This window comes from Pristiophorus japonicus, chromosome 7 (assembly GCF_044704955.1).
Source record: "Pristiophorus japonicus isolate sPriJap1 chromosome 7, sPriJap1.hap1, whole genome shotgun sequence".
Taxonomy (NCBI): Eukaryota; Metazoa; Chordata; class Chondrichthyes; family Pristiophoridae; genus Pristiophorus; species Pristiophorus japonicus.
This window is the reverse complement of record NC_091983.1, coordinates 220,340,347-220,355,220: the sequence shown is the minus strand read 5'-3', so window position 1 is coordinate 220,355,220 and position 14,874 is coordinate 220,340,347. Positions and strand designations below refer to the sequence as shown.

Genomic DNA, 14,874 nt, shown 5'->3' with positions numbered 1-14,874 from the left:
AAATATTTCATACCCTGCAATGTTAAATTCTCAGTCTTGATTTTTCTGCAGCCATATCTCAGTAATCCCCAAGTCTGGTCCCTCACAATGCATGATTGTCTCCATCAGCCCGTTTTATTCATTCAAAAAAGTGTTCACTGGCTGGGAAAGAGGACGTGTACATATTTTAACAGGGAGGCACTGGACAACAAGTTCTTCTCTTTAAATCTCTGAAATGTGATGGGAGTCCTGTATTCAGGGCAGTATCCAAAAATGTGCTGGCTGAAGAGTGAGCTACACTACAACATTCAACCACATCTATGATTCCCATATGGTTGGTGAGTTTTTGACTTCAGCTGAACTGAGTGGACAAAGGCTGAATGGCAGCTGTATTTTTAACCTGCTGAAAGAGGTGCTAATTTACCTGCTGGTACCTGACTTGAGAATCATGGACAGAGGCCTCCCCTAAATAAGCCACCCACCCCAATAGTGATAAAGCTGTGCAGAATGTGTGTGTGAAAATACTGATGATTTTTCTGGTCTCTTGGCCAACATTTATCTCTCAACCAAAAGTTCCAAAAACAAATCATAGAAACATCATGACACAGGAGGCCACTCGGCTCCTTGGTGTCCATGTCAGTTGAAAAAGAGCTACCCAGCCTAAACCCACCTTCCAGTACTAGATCCGTAGCCCTGTAGGTTGCAGGTCTTTAAGTGCACATCCAAGTAATTTTTAAATGTGATGAGGGTTTCTGCCTCTACCACCCTTTCAGGCAGTGAGTTCCAAACACCTCACCACCCTCTGGATGATTTTTTTCCCCCTCATCTCCACTCGAACCCTTCTGCCAACCACTTTAAATCTACGCCCCCTGGTTATTGACCCCACTGCTGAAGGAAATACATCCTTCCTCTCCACTCTATCTAGGCCCTCATAATTGTATACACCTCAATTAAATCTCCTCGCAGCCTCCTCTGTTCCAAAGAAAACTACCACAGCCGATCCAATCATTCCTCGTAGCTAAAATCTTCCATTCCTGGCAACTTCCTCATAAATCTCCTCTGCACCCTCTCTAGTGCAATCACATCTTTCCTGTAACGTGGTGACCAGAACGGTATGCAGTACTCAAGCGGTGGCCTAACTAGTGTTGTATGCAGTTCTAGCATAAATTCCCTGCTTTTTTTCCTATGCCTCAGCAAATAACGGAAAGCATTCCGTATGCCTTTTTATCTACCTTAACGACCTGTCCTACTACCTTCAAGGATCTGTGGACATACACTCCAAAGTCCCTCTGTTCCTCCGCACTTCTCAGTATCCTCTCATATATTGTGTATGCCCTTGCCTCGTTGCACCTCCCAAAATGCATTACCTCACACTTCTCCAGATTGAATTCCATTTTCCACTTTATTGCTCAACTGACCAGTTCATCGATATCTTCCTGCAGTCTAAAGCTTTTCTCCTCACAATCAACCACAGGGCCAATTTTTGTATCAAGTGCAAATTTCTTTATCATGCCCCATACATTTAAGTCCAAATCATTAATATATACTGCAAAAAGCAAGCAACTGAGCACTGAGCCCTGTGGAACACTACTGGAAACAGCCTTCCAGTTGCAAAATACCCATCAACTATTACCCTTTGCTTCCTGCCACTGAGACAATTTTGGATCCAATTTGGCACTCTCCCTTGGATCCCATGGGATTTTACTTTTTTGATCAGCCTGCCATGTGGGACCTTGTCAAAAGCCTGGCTAAAATCTACGTAGACTACATCAAATGCACTGCCCTCATCGACCCTCCTTGTGACCTCCTCAAAAAATCCAGTCAAGATGGTCAGACATGACCTTCCCTCAACAAATTCATGCTGACTATCCTTGATTAATCTATGTCTTTCGAAATGAAGGTTTATATTGTCCCTCAGAATTGATCGCAAGAATTTTCCCCACCACCACTCTCTTCCTCCTTAACTTCAACGTTGGCGTTGTGAAGGCAGCCGTAAAGTATTCATTAAGTACCTGACCCACAGCCTCCACACATCGGTTACCATTTTGGTCCCTAATAGGCCCTACTCTTTCCTTAGTTATCATCTTGCTCTTAATGTATTTATAAAACATCTTTGGGTTTTCTTTGATTCTATTGTCCAGTATTCTTTTATGCACTCTCTTCGCTTTCCTAATTCCCTTTTTAATTTCACCCCTGCACTTTCTCGGCTTTCTACAGTATTGAGCTCTCGTTGCCCAATATAAGCCTCCCTTTTTTGCCTCAACTTACCTTTCATGCCCCTCGTCATCCAGGGGGCTCGAAATTTGGCAGTTCTACCTTGTTTCTTTGTGGTAACAGGTTTACCCTGAACTCCATGTACCTCGCTCTTGAAAGCCTCCCACTGCTCTGCCACCGATTTACCTTCAAGTAACTGTTTTCCAGTCCACCGTTGCTAAATCACTTTTCAATCTAGTAAAATTGGCTTTTCCTCAATTTAGAACCTTTGTTTTATCTTTGTCCTTTTCCATAACTATGCTAAGCCTAACTGAATTAAGATAATGACCAAAACAACCCTCTCCCACTGATGCTCCTTCCACGTGCCCAGCTTCAATCCCGAAAACTAAATCAAGAACTGCACCCCACTCTTGTTGGGCTTGCTATGTATTGGCTAAAAAAGTTCTCCTGAATGCAATTTAAGAATTCGGTGCCCTCTATACCTTTTACACTGATAGTATCCTAGTTAATATTGGGGTAATTGAAATCCCCCACTATGACTGCTCTATTACATAGAAAATAGGTGCAGGAGTAGGCCATTCAGCCCTTCGAGCCTGCACCGCCATTCAATGAGTTCATGGCTGAATATGCACTTCAGTACCCCCTTCCTGCTTTCTCGCCATACCCCTTGATCCCCCGAGTAGTAAGGACTTCATCTAACTCCCTTTTGAACATATTTAGTGAATTGGCCTCAACTACTTTCTGTGGTAGAGACTTCCACAGGTTCACCACTCTCTGGGTGAAGACGTTTCTCCTCATCTCGGTCCTAAATGGCTTACCCTTTATCCTTAGACTGTGACCCCTGGTTCTGGACTTCCCCAACATTGGGAACATTCTTCCTGCATCTAACCTGTCTAAACCAGTCAGAATTTTAAACGTTTCTATGAGGTCCTCTCTCATTCTTCTGAACTCCAGTGAATACAAGCCCAGTTGATCCAGTCTTTCTTGATAGGTCAATCCCACCATCCCGGGAATCAGTCTGATGAATCTTCGCTGCACTCCCTCAATAGCAAGAATGTCCTTCCTCAAGTTAGGAGACCAAAACTGTACACAATACTCCAGGTGTGGCCTCACCAAGGCTCTGCACAACTGTGGCAACATCTCCCTGCCCCTGTACTCAAATCCCCTCGCTATGAAGGCCAACATGCCATTTGCTTTCTTAACCGCCTGCTGTACCTGCATGCCAACCTTCAATGACTGATGTACCATGACACCCAGGTCTCGTTGCACCTCCCCTTTTCCCAATCTGTCACCATTCAGATAATAGTCTGTCTCTCTGTTTTTACCACCAAAGTGGATAACCTCACATTTATCCACATTATACTTCATCTGCCATGTATTTGCCCACTCACCTAACCTATCCAAGTCACTCTGCAGCCTCATAGCATCCTCCTCGCAGCTCACACAGCCACCCAACTTAGTGTCATCCGCAAATTTGGAGATACTACATTTAATCCCCTCGTCTAAATCATTAATGTACAATGTAAACAGCTGGGGCCCCAGCACTCGGGGGATCAAGGGGTATGGCGAGAAAGCAGGAAGGGGGTACTGAAGTGCATGTTCAGCCATGAACTCATTGAATGGCGGTGCAGGCTAGAAGGGCTGAATGGCCTACTCCTGCACCTATTTTCTATGTTTCTATGTAATAGAGCAATTGTCAGAAATTTACATAAGAACATAAGAATTAGGAACAGGAGTGGGCCATCTAGCCCCTCAAGCCTGCTCCGCCAATCAACAAGATCATGGCGGATCTGGCCGTGGACTCAGCTCCACTTACCCGCCCGCTCCCCATAACCCTTAATTCCCTTATTGGTTAAAAAGCTATCTATCTGTGATTTGAATACATTCAATGAGCTAGCCTCAGCTGTTTCCGTGGGCAGAGAATTCCACAGATTCACAACCCTCTGGGAGAAGAAATTCCTTCTCAACTCGGTTTTAAATTGGCTCCCCCGTATTTTGAGGCTGTGCCCCCTAGTTCTAGTCTCCCCGACCAGTGGAAACAACCTCTCTGCCTCTATCTTGTCTATCCCTTTCATTATTTTAAATGTTTCTATAAGATCACCCCTCATCCTTCTGAACTCCAACGAGTAAAGACCCAGTCTATCATCATAAGGTAACCCCCTCATCTCCGGAATCAGCCTAGTGAATCGTCTCTGTACCCCCTCCAAGGCTAGTATATCCTTCCTGAAGTAAGGTGACCAAAACTGCACGCAGTACTCCAGGTGCGGCCTCACCAATACCCTGTACAGTTGCAGCAGGACCTCCCTGCTTTTGTACTCCATCCCTCTTGCAATGAAGGCCAACATTCCATTCGCCTTCCTGATTACCTGCTGTACCTGCAAACTAACTTTTTGGGATTCATGCACAAGGACCCCCAGGTACCTCTGCACCGCAGCATGCTGTAGTTTCTCCCCATTCAAATAATATTCCCTTTTACTGTTTTTTTTTCCGCAAGGTGGATGACCTCACATTTTCCAACATTGTATTCCATCTGCCAAACCTTAGCCCATTCGCTTAACCTATCTAAATCTCTTTGCAGCCTCTCTGTGTCCTCCACACAACCCGCTTCCCCACTAATCTTTGTGTCATCTGCAAATTTTGTTACACTACACTCTGTCCCCTCCTCCAGGTCATCTATGTATATTATAAACAGTTGTGGTCCCAGTCCTGATCCCTGTGGCACACCACTAACCACCGATTTCCTACCTGAAAAAGACCCATTTATCCCGACTCTCTGTTAGCCAGCCAATTCTCTATCCATGCTAATACATTTCCTCTGACTCCACGTACCTTTATCTTCTGCAGTAACCTTTTGTGTGGCACCTTATCGAATGTCTTTTGGAAATCTAAATACACCACATCCATCGGTACACCTCTATCCACCATGCTCGTTATATCCTCAAAGAATTCCAGTAAATTAGTTAAAACATGATTTCCCCTTCATGAATCCATGTTGCGTCTGCTTGATTGCACTATTCCTATCTCGATGTCCCGCTATTCCTTCCATAATGATAGCTTCAAGCATTTTCCCCACTACAAATGTTAAACTATCCGGCCTATAGTTACCTGCCTTTTGTCTGCCCCCTTTTTTAAACAGAGGCGTTACATTAGCTGCTTTCCAATCCACTGGTACCTCCCCAGAGTCCAGAGAATTTTGGTAGATTATAACGAATGCATCTGCTATAACTTCCGCCATCTCTTAATACCCTGGGATGCATTTCATCAGGACCAGGGGACTTGTCTACCTTGAGTCCCATTAGCCTGTCCAGCACTACCTCCCTCGTGATACTGATTGTCTCAAGGTCCTCCCTTCCCACATTCCCGTGACCAGCAATTTTTGGCATGATTTTTGTGTCTTCCACTGTGAAGACCGAAGCAAAATAATTGTTTAAGGTCTCAGCCATTTCCACATTTCCCATTACTAAATCCCCCTTCTCATCTTCTAAAGGACCAACATTTACTTTAGTCACTCTTTTCCTTTTTATCTATCGGTAAAAGCTTTTACTATCTGTTTTTATGTTTTGCGCAAGTTTACTTTCGTAATCTATCTTTCCTTTCTTTATTGCTTTCTTCGTCATACTTTGCTGTCATTTAAAATTTTCCCAATCTTCTATTTTCCCACTAACCTTGGCCACCTTATACGCATTGGTTTTTAATTTGATACTCTCCTTTATTTCCTTGGTTATCCACGGCTGGTTATCCCTTCTCTTACCGCCCTTCTTTTTCACTGGAATATATTTTTGTTGAGCACTATGAAAGAGCTCCTTAAAAGTCCTCCACTGTTCCTCAATTGTGCCACCGTTTAGTCTATGTTCCCAGTCTCCTTTAGCTAACTCTGCCCTCATCCCACTGTAGTCCCCTTTGTTTAAGCATAGTATGCTTGTTTGAGACACTACTTCCTCATCCTCAATCTGTATTACAAATTCAACCATACTGTGATCACTCATTCCGAGAGGATCTTTTACTCGGAGATCGTTTATTATTCCTGTCTCATTACACAGGACCAGATCGAAGATAGCTTGCTCCCTTGTAGGTTCTGTAACATACTGTTCTAAGAAACAATCCCGTATGCATTCTATGAATTCCTCCTCCAGGCTACCCCGTGCGATTTGAGTTGACCAATCGATATGTAGGTTAAAATCCCCCATGATTACTGCCATTCCTTTTTCACATGCCTCTATTATTCTCTTGATTACTGTCCACCCCACCGTGAAGTTATTATTTGGGGGCCTATAAACTACGCCCACCAGTGACTTTTTCCCCTTACTATCTCTAATCTCCACCCACAATGATTCAACATTTTGATCATTAGAGCCAATATCATCTCACAACTGCCCTGATATCATCCTTTATTAACAGAGCTACCCCACCTCCTTTTCCTTCTTGTCTATCCTTCCGAATTGTTAGATACCCCTGTATGTTTAATTCCCAGTCTTGGCCACCCTGCAATCACGTTTCTGTAATGGCCACCAAATCATACCCATTTGTAACGATTTGTGCCGTCAACTCATTTACTTTATTTCGAATGCTGCGTGCGTTTAGGTCGAGTGCTTTAATACTAGCTTTTAAACCATGATTTTTAGTTTTGACCCCTCCCTCAGCCCCTTTATCTTCAGACATATTGTCCCTTCCTATCACCTTGTGGTTTACACTTACCCCAGTGCTACTCTGCTCTGTTGCCTCCTGCCTTTTGCATTCTTTCTTGGGGTCCTGCTCATCTGCGCTCTCACCCACTAACTAGCTCAGAGCCCTCTCCTGAGTTCCGAATACTCCTCGCATTGAGGCACCGAGCTTTCAGGCTTGCCTTTTTATTACACTTTGACCCTTTAGAATTTTGCTGTACATTGGCCCTTTTTGTTTTTTGCCTTGGGTTTCTCTGCCCTCCACTTTTACTCATCTCCTCTCTGTCCTTTGCTTCTGTCTCCAATTTGTTTCCCTCTGTCTCCCTGCATTGGTTCCCATCACCCTGCCATATTAGTTTAACTCCTCCCCAACAGCACTAGCAAACACTCCCCCTCGGACATTGGTTCCGGTCCTGCCCAGGTGCAGACCGTCCGGTTTGTACTGGTGCACCTCCCCCAGAACCGGTTCCAATGCCCCAGGAATTTGAATCGGTCCCTGCTGCACCACTGCTCAAGCTATCCTGCGATTCCTACTCTGACGAGCATGTGGCACTGGTAGCAATCCCGAGATTACGACTTGTGAGGTCCTACTTTTTAATTTAGCTCCTAGCTCCTTAAATTCGTCTCGTAGTACAAATTTCCTCTTCTATCTCCCACAGACTGGGAGTCTATAGTACACTCCCAGCAGTGTGATTGTCCCTTTTTTGTTCTTTAGTTCAACACATGTAGCCTCATTTGGTGATCATTCTAACAACATATCCCTTTTCACAGCTCTAATTGTTTCTTTAACCAACCAATATTGCCACCTCCCTCCTTTTTTAATCCCCTCTCTATCTCGTTTGAAAAGCCTGTAACATTGAGCTGCCATTCCTGTCCCTCTTCAAACCATGTTTCAGTAATCGCTAAGATATCATACTTCCACGTGTCTATCTGTGCCCTCAGCTCATCTTCCTTTTTCTCTATACTCCTTGCATTTATGTATATACCATTAAGCACAACAAAACTCCTTTTTTGTTTATTTTCCAACCTTTGTTTCCTCTGCCTTCTAAACTCTCTTACTACTCTTCTACCTTCCATCTCAAGCTCTGCTTTTCTCCCTTCTGAATCTATGCTTAGCTTCCCATCCCCTGCCAAGGTAGTACAAACCCTCCCCAACAGCACTAACAAAGCCCCCCCCCCCGGCCCCCGTGAGGATATTAGTTCCGGCTCTGATGAAGTGCAACCCATCCAGCCTGTACAGGTCCCACCTCCCCCAGAACCAGTCCCAAAGCCCCAAGAATCTAAAGCCCTCCCTCCTGCACCATCTCTCCAACCATCATCATGCATTGATCTGCTCATCCTCCTATTTCTGTACTCATTGGCACGTGGTACTGGGTGCAATCCTGAGATTACTACCTTTGAGGTCCTGCTTCTTAATCTCTTCCGTAACTCCCTAAAATCTGCCTGCAGGACCTCACTCCTACAAGACGAATTCAGGGAGCTAGGAGCTAAGTTAAAAAGTTGAACTTCAAAAGTAGTAATCTCAGGATTTCTACCAGTGCCACCTGCTAGTCAGAGTAGGAATCGCAGGATAGCTCAGATGAACACGTGGCTTGAGGAGTGGTGCCGAATGGAGGGATTCAAATTCCTGGAACCGGTTCTGGAGGAGGTGGGACCAGTACACACCGGACGGTCTGCACCTGGGCAGGACCGGAACCAATGTCCTGGGGGGAGTGTTTGCTAGTGCTGTTTGGCCGGGGGGGGGGGTAAACTAATATGGCAGGGGGATGGGAAACTATGCAGGGAGACAGAGGGAAGTAGAATGGGGGCAGAAGCAAAAGATAGAAAGAAGAAAAGCAAAAGTGGAGGGCAGAGAAACCCAAGGCAAAAAGCAAAAAAGGGCCACATTACAGAAAAATCCTAAAGGGGCAAAGGGTGTTAAAGACAAGCCTGAAGGCTCTGTGCCTCAACACGAGGAGTATTCAGAATAAGGTGGACGAATTAACTGCGCAGATAGCAGTTAACGGATATGATGTAATTGGCATCACGGAGACATCGTGCCAGGGTGACCAAGGCTGGGAACTCAACATCCAGGGGTATTCAACATTTCGGAAGGATAGACAGAAAGGAAAAGGAGGTGGGGTGGCGTTGCTGGTTAAAGAGGAAATTATTGCAATAGTAAGGAAGGACATTAAGCTTGGATGATGTGGAATCTGTATAGCTGGACCTGCGGAATACCAAAGGGCAGAAAACGCTAGTGCGAGTTGTGTACAGACCACCAAACAGTAGTAATGAGGATGGGGACAGCATCAAACAAGAAATTAGGGATGCGTGCAATAAAGTTACAGCAGTTATCATGGGCGACTTTAATCTGCATATGCGGTGGAGGAGGATTTCCTGGAGTGTATTAGGGATGGTTTTCGAGACAAATATGTCGAGGAACCAACTAGAGGGCTGGCCATTCTAGACTGGGTGATGTGCATTGACAAAGGACTAATTAGCAATCTTGTTGTGCGAGGCCCCTTGTGGAAGAGTGACCATAATAAGGTAGAATTCTTTATTAAGATGGAGAGTGACACAGTTAATTCAGAGATTAGGGTCCTGAACTTGGGGAAAGGTAACTTCGATGGTTTGAGGCGTGAATTGGCTAGAATAGACTGGCAAATGATACTTAGAGTTGACGGTGGATTGGCAATGGCAAACATTTAAAGATCACATGGATGAACTTTAACAAGTGTACATCCCTGTCTGGAGTAAAAAATAAAATGGGGAAGGTGGCTCAACCATGGCTAACAAGGGAAATTAAGGATAGTGTTAAATCCAAGGAAGAGGCATATAAATTGGCCAGAAAAAGCAGTAAACCTGAGGACTGAGAGAATTTTTTAAATACAGCAGAAGAGGACAAAAGGTTTAATTAGGAGGGAGAAAATAGAGTAGAAGAGGAAGCATGCTGGGAACATAAAAACTGACTGGAAAAGCTTCCATCGATATGTGAAGAGAAAAAGATCAGTGAAAACAAATGTAGGTCCCATGCAGTCAGATTCAGGTGAATTTAAAATGGGGAACAAAGAAATGGTGGACCAGTTAAACAAATTGGTTGTACTTTGGTTCTGTTTTCACGAAGGAAGGCACAAATAACCTTCCGGAAATACTAGACCGAGGGTCTAGTGAGAAGGAGGAACTGAAGGATATCCTTATAAAGCGGGAAATTGTGTTAGGGAAATTGAGCGGATTGAAGGCCGATAAATCCCCGGGGCCTGATAGTCTGCATCCCAGAGTACTTAAGGAAGTGGCCATAGAAATAGTGGATGCATTGGTGATCATTTTTCAACAGTCTATCGACTCTGGATCAGTTCCTATGGACTGGAGGGTAGGCTAATGTAACACCACTGTTTAAAAAGGAGGGAGAGAGAAAATGGGTAGTTATAGACCGGTTAGCCTGACATCAGTAGTGGGGAAAATGTTGGAATCAATTATTAAAGATGAAATAGCAGCGCATTTGGAAAGCAGTGACAGGATCGGTCCAAGTCAGCATAGGTTTATGAAAGGGAAATCATAGAAACATAGAAAATAGGTGCAGGAGTAGGCCATTCGGCCCTTCTAGCCTGCACCGCCATTCAATGAGTTCATGGCTGAACATGCAACTTCAGTACCCCATTCCTGCTTTCTCACCATACCCCTTGATTCCCCTAGTAGTAAGGACTTCATCTAACTCCTTTTTGAATATATTTAGTGAATTGGCCTCAACAACTTTCTGTGGTAGAGAATTCCACAGGTTCACCACTCTCTGGGTGAAGAAATTCCTCCTCATCTCGGTCCTAAATGGCTCCCCCCTTATCCTTAGACTGTGTCCCCTGGTTCTGGACTTCCCCAACATTGGGAACATTCTTCCTGCATCTAACCTGTCTAACCCCGTCAGAATTTTAAACGTTTCTATGAGGTCCCCTCTCATTCTTCTGAACTCCAGTGAATACAAGCCCAGTTGATCCAGTCTTTCTTGATAGGTCAGTCCCGCCATCCCGGGAATCAGTCTGGTGAACCTTCGCTGCACTCCCTCAATAGCAAGAATGTCCTTCCTCAGGTTAGGAGACCAAAACTGTACACAATACTCCAGGTGTGGCCTCACCAAGGCCCTGTACAATTGTAGCAACACCTCCCTGCCCTTGTACTCAAATCCCCTCGCTATGAAGGCCAACATGCCATTTGCTTTCTTAACCGCCTGCTGTACCTGCATGCCAACCTTCAATGACTGATGTACCATGACACCCAGGTCTCTTTGCACCTCCCCTTTTCCTAATCTGTCACCATTCAGATAATAGTCTGTCTCTCTGTTTTTACCACCAAAGTGGATAACCTCACATTTATCCACATTATACTTCATCTGCCATGCATTTGCCCACTCACCTAACCTATCCAAGTCGCTCTGCAGCCTCAGAATCCTCCTTGCAGCTCACACTGCCACCCAACTTAGTGTCATCCGCAAATTTGGAGATACTACATTTAATCCCCTCATCTAAATCATTAATGTACAGTGTAAACAGCTGGGGCCCCAGCACAGAACCTTGCGGTACCCCACTAGTCACTGCCTGCCATTCTGAAAAGTCCCCATTTACTCCTACTCTTTGCTTCCTGTCTGACAACCAGTTCTCAATCCATGTCAGCACACTACCCCCAATCCCATGTGCTTTAACTTTGCACATTAATCTCTTGTGTGGGACCTTGTCGAAAGCCTTCTGAAAGTCCAAATATACCACATCAACTGGTTCTCCCTTGTCCACTCTACTGGAAACATCCTCAAAAAATTCCAGAAGATTTGTCAAGCATGATTTTCCTTTCACAAATCCATGCTGACTTGGACCTATCATATTACCTCTTTCCAAATGCACTGCTATGACATCCTTAATAATTGATTCCATCATTTTACCCACTACCGATGTCAGGCTGACCGGTCTGTAATTCCCTGTTTTCTCTCTCCCTCCTTTTTTAAAAAGTGGGGTTACATTGGCTACCCTCCACTCCATAAGAACTGATCCAGAGTCAATGGAATGTTGGAAAATGACTGTCAATGCATCCACTATTTCCAAGACCACCTCCTTAAGTACTCTGGGATGCAGTCCATCAGGCCCTGGGGATTTATCGGCCTTCAATCCCATCAATTTCCCCAACACAATTTCCCGACTAATAAGGATTTCCCTCAGTTCCTCCTCCTTACTAGACCCTCTGACCCCTTTTATATCCGGAAGGTTGTTTGTGTCCTCCTCAGTGAATACCGAACCAAAGTACTTGTTCAATTGGTCCGCCATTTCTTTGTTCCCTGTTGTGACTTCCCCTGATTCTGACTGCAGGGGACCTAAGTTTGTCTTTACTAACCTTTTTCTCTTTACATACCTATAGAAACTTTTGCAATCCACCTTAATGTTCCCTGCAAGCTTCTTCTCGTACTCCATTTTCCCTGCCCTAATCAAACCCTTTGTCCTCCTCTGCTGAGTTCTAAATTTCTCCCAGTCCCCGGGTTTGCTGCTATTTCTGGCCAATTTGTATGCCACTTCCTTAGCTTTAATACCATCCCTGATTCCCTTGATAGCCACGGTTGAGCCACCTTCCCTTTTTTATTTTTACGCCAGACAGGAATGTACAATTGTTGTGGTTCAGCCATGCGGTCTCTAAATGTCTGCCATTACCCATCCACAGTCAACCCCTTCAGTATCATTCACCAATCTATCCTAGCCAATTCACGCCTCATACCTTCAAAGTTACCCTTCTTTAAGTTCTGGACCATGGTCTCTGAATTAACTGTTTCATTCTCCATCCTAATGCAGAATTCCACCATATTATGGTCACTCTTCCCCAAGGGGCCTCGCACAACGAGATTGCTAATTAATTCTCTCTCATTACACAACACCCAGTCTAAGATGGACTCCCCCCCAACTTATAAGATCTTGACGGGATTGGACAGGTTAGATGCGGGAAAAATGTTCCCGATAATGGGGAAGTCCAGAACCAGGGGACGCGATCTTAGGATAAGGGGTAGGCCATTTAGGGCTGAGATGAGAAACTTCTTCACTCAGAGCGTTGTTAACCTGTGGAATTCCCTACCACAGAGTGTTATTGATGCCAGTTCATTGGATATATTCAAGAGGGAGTTAGATATGGCCCTTACGGCTAAAGGGATCAAGTGGCGTGGAGAGAAAGCAGGAAAGGGGTACTGAGGGAATGATCAGCCATGATCTTATTGAATGGCGGTGGAGGCTCGAAGGGCCGAATGGCCTACTCCTGCACCTATTTTCTATGTTTCTATGTTACTACCCATGTCATTGGTACCGATATGGACCATGACCTCTGGCTGTTCACCCTCCTCCTTCAGAATGTGTTGCAGCCACTCAGTGATATCCTTGACCTTGGCACCAGGGAGGCAACATACCATCCTGGAATCACGACTGCGGCCGCAGAAACACTTGTCTGGTCCCCCGACTATCAAACCCCAATAACTATTGCTCTCTTGACCTTTCTTCACCCCTCCTCCCTCCTACCCATGGTGCTATGGTCTTGGATCTGGCTGTAATCTCCTGGGGAACCATCTCCCCCATCAGTATTCAGAACTGAAAACTGGTTAGAGAGCAAGATGTCCTAAAGGGTCTCCTGAAATACCTGATTATTCTTTTTTGTCTGTCTGGCAGTCACCCAGTCCTTCTCTGCTTTCACTCTCTTGGAGTGACCATCTCCCGAAACGTGCTATCCACAAAGCACTCAGCCTTGTGGATGGACTGCAGTGACGCCAGCTGCTGTTCAAGCTCCAAAACTTGGAGCTCGAGCTCCTCCAGCTGATGATACCTTCTGCACACGTGGTTGTCCAGGGACTGCATTTCACAGGCCTGAGGTGCCTTGCCATGCCTCCATTAGATTAACTCACTTAACAGAAAATAAAACAAAGCAGTTTAAAAAAATATACTCAACCAGTTCTTTCTTTTGTGCTGATGTTGACCTGGTTTTATTTACTTCATTTATAAAAGTCTTTGTTTAGTCGGTTATTTATAGTTTTATTAATCCAGTTAACAAACTCGTCTAAGTTATTAAATTTAATGGACTAATTTTACACTTTTATATTCACTTGGCCTCTTGATTTCTTGCTCTTTGAACTCACTGTTATGCTATGTATTGAATTAGTTTTTAAGTTACTGAATTGTCTATCGTTTTTAAATAAATTAATAAGCTTTAAATTTTTAATTTTAGCTATACACTTGAGCTCTATACTGAAATTTAGACCAAAACCCTAACTCAAAAAAAATAAACCAGCCATTTATCTAATTGCTGTTAGTGGAACCTTGCTGTGTGCAAATTGATGTGTTTAGCTACGTTGTAACAGTGACTACGTGTCAGAACTAATTCATTGGCTGTGAACGCTTTCCTGAGGATATCAAATGCGATATACAAATAGAAGTGTTCCTTACTTGCCACAGTGATGCTCAACTCCTTGGTCTTTGCTCCAGCTTTGTTTCTAGCATGACAGGTGTAAATCCCAGAATCCTCCTCTGCTGTCTCATTAAAGACCAGCTCATTCCCAGCCTGGTAGACGCGCCCGTCGGTTGGAATTCGTACACTGCCCCTATACCATGACACAACAGGCAGAGGTAGTCCTCTTGGTGGTGGACATTCAACATGTTGCATGGTATTTGTGATGAAAATCTTTGGACTGAATGGCAGCATATCGTCGATTTCTAAATTTAAAAAAAACAGATCGTTTCAGAAGCAGCTCAACATTTTCTACATAATTTTGAATCTACTTTTTCCTGTATTCTTATCACAGCATCTATGTTAATATTCACAGGAAACTTCAACCTCAAACTACACTGGAGATTGTTTGGAAAAGGCTTTCAGTAATTCAAGCATCTGTTGACATTGTATACTTGATAGATGGCAGCAGTGTCTACATTTCCTATTCTATTCCCATTTCTTAATGATGACCCTTTGTTCTTTTAATTGTGTGACAAGCCTCATTGGTGTAAACGCAGCATATGAAGCATCTAAAAACAAGGATACAACT

The 14,874-nt window shown here is 44.2% G+C and overlaps 1 protein-coding gene across 1 annotated transcript in view; it reads right to left on the bottom strand.

The window, feature by feature from the left end:
- LOC139267464 (inactive tyrosine-protein kinase 7-like) overlaps positions 1-14,874 on the bottom strand; it is a 408,288-nt gene that overhangs the window by 76,926 nt on the left and 316,488 nt on the right. The window contains exon 7 of the mRNA XM_070885824.1: positions 14,282-14,548. Within this exon, the coding sequence (XP_070741925.1) occupies positions 14,282-14,548 (267 nt within the window). The remainder of the gene's footprint in view (positions 1-14,281; positions 14,549-14,874) is intronic.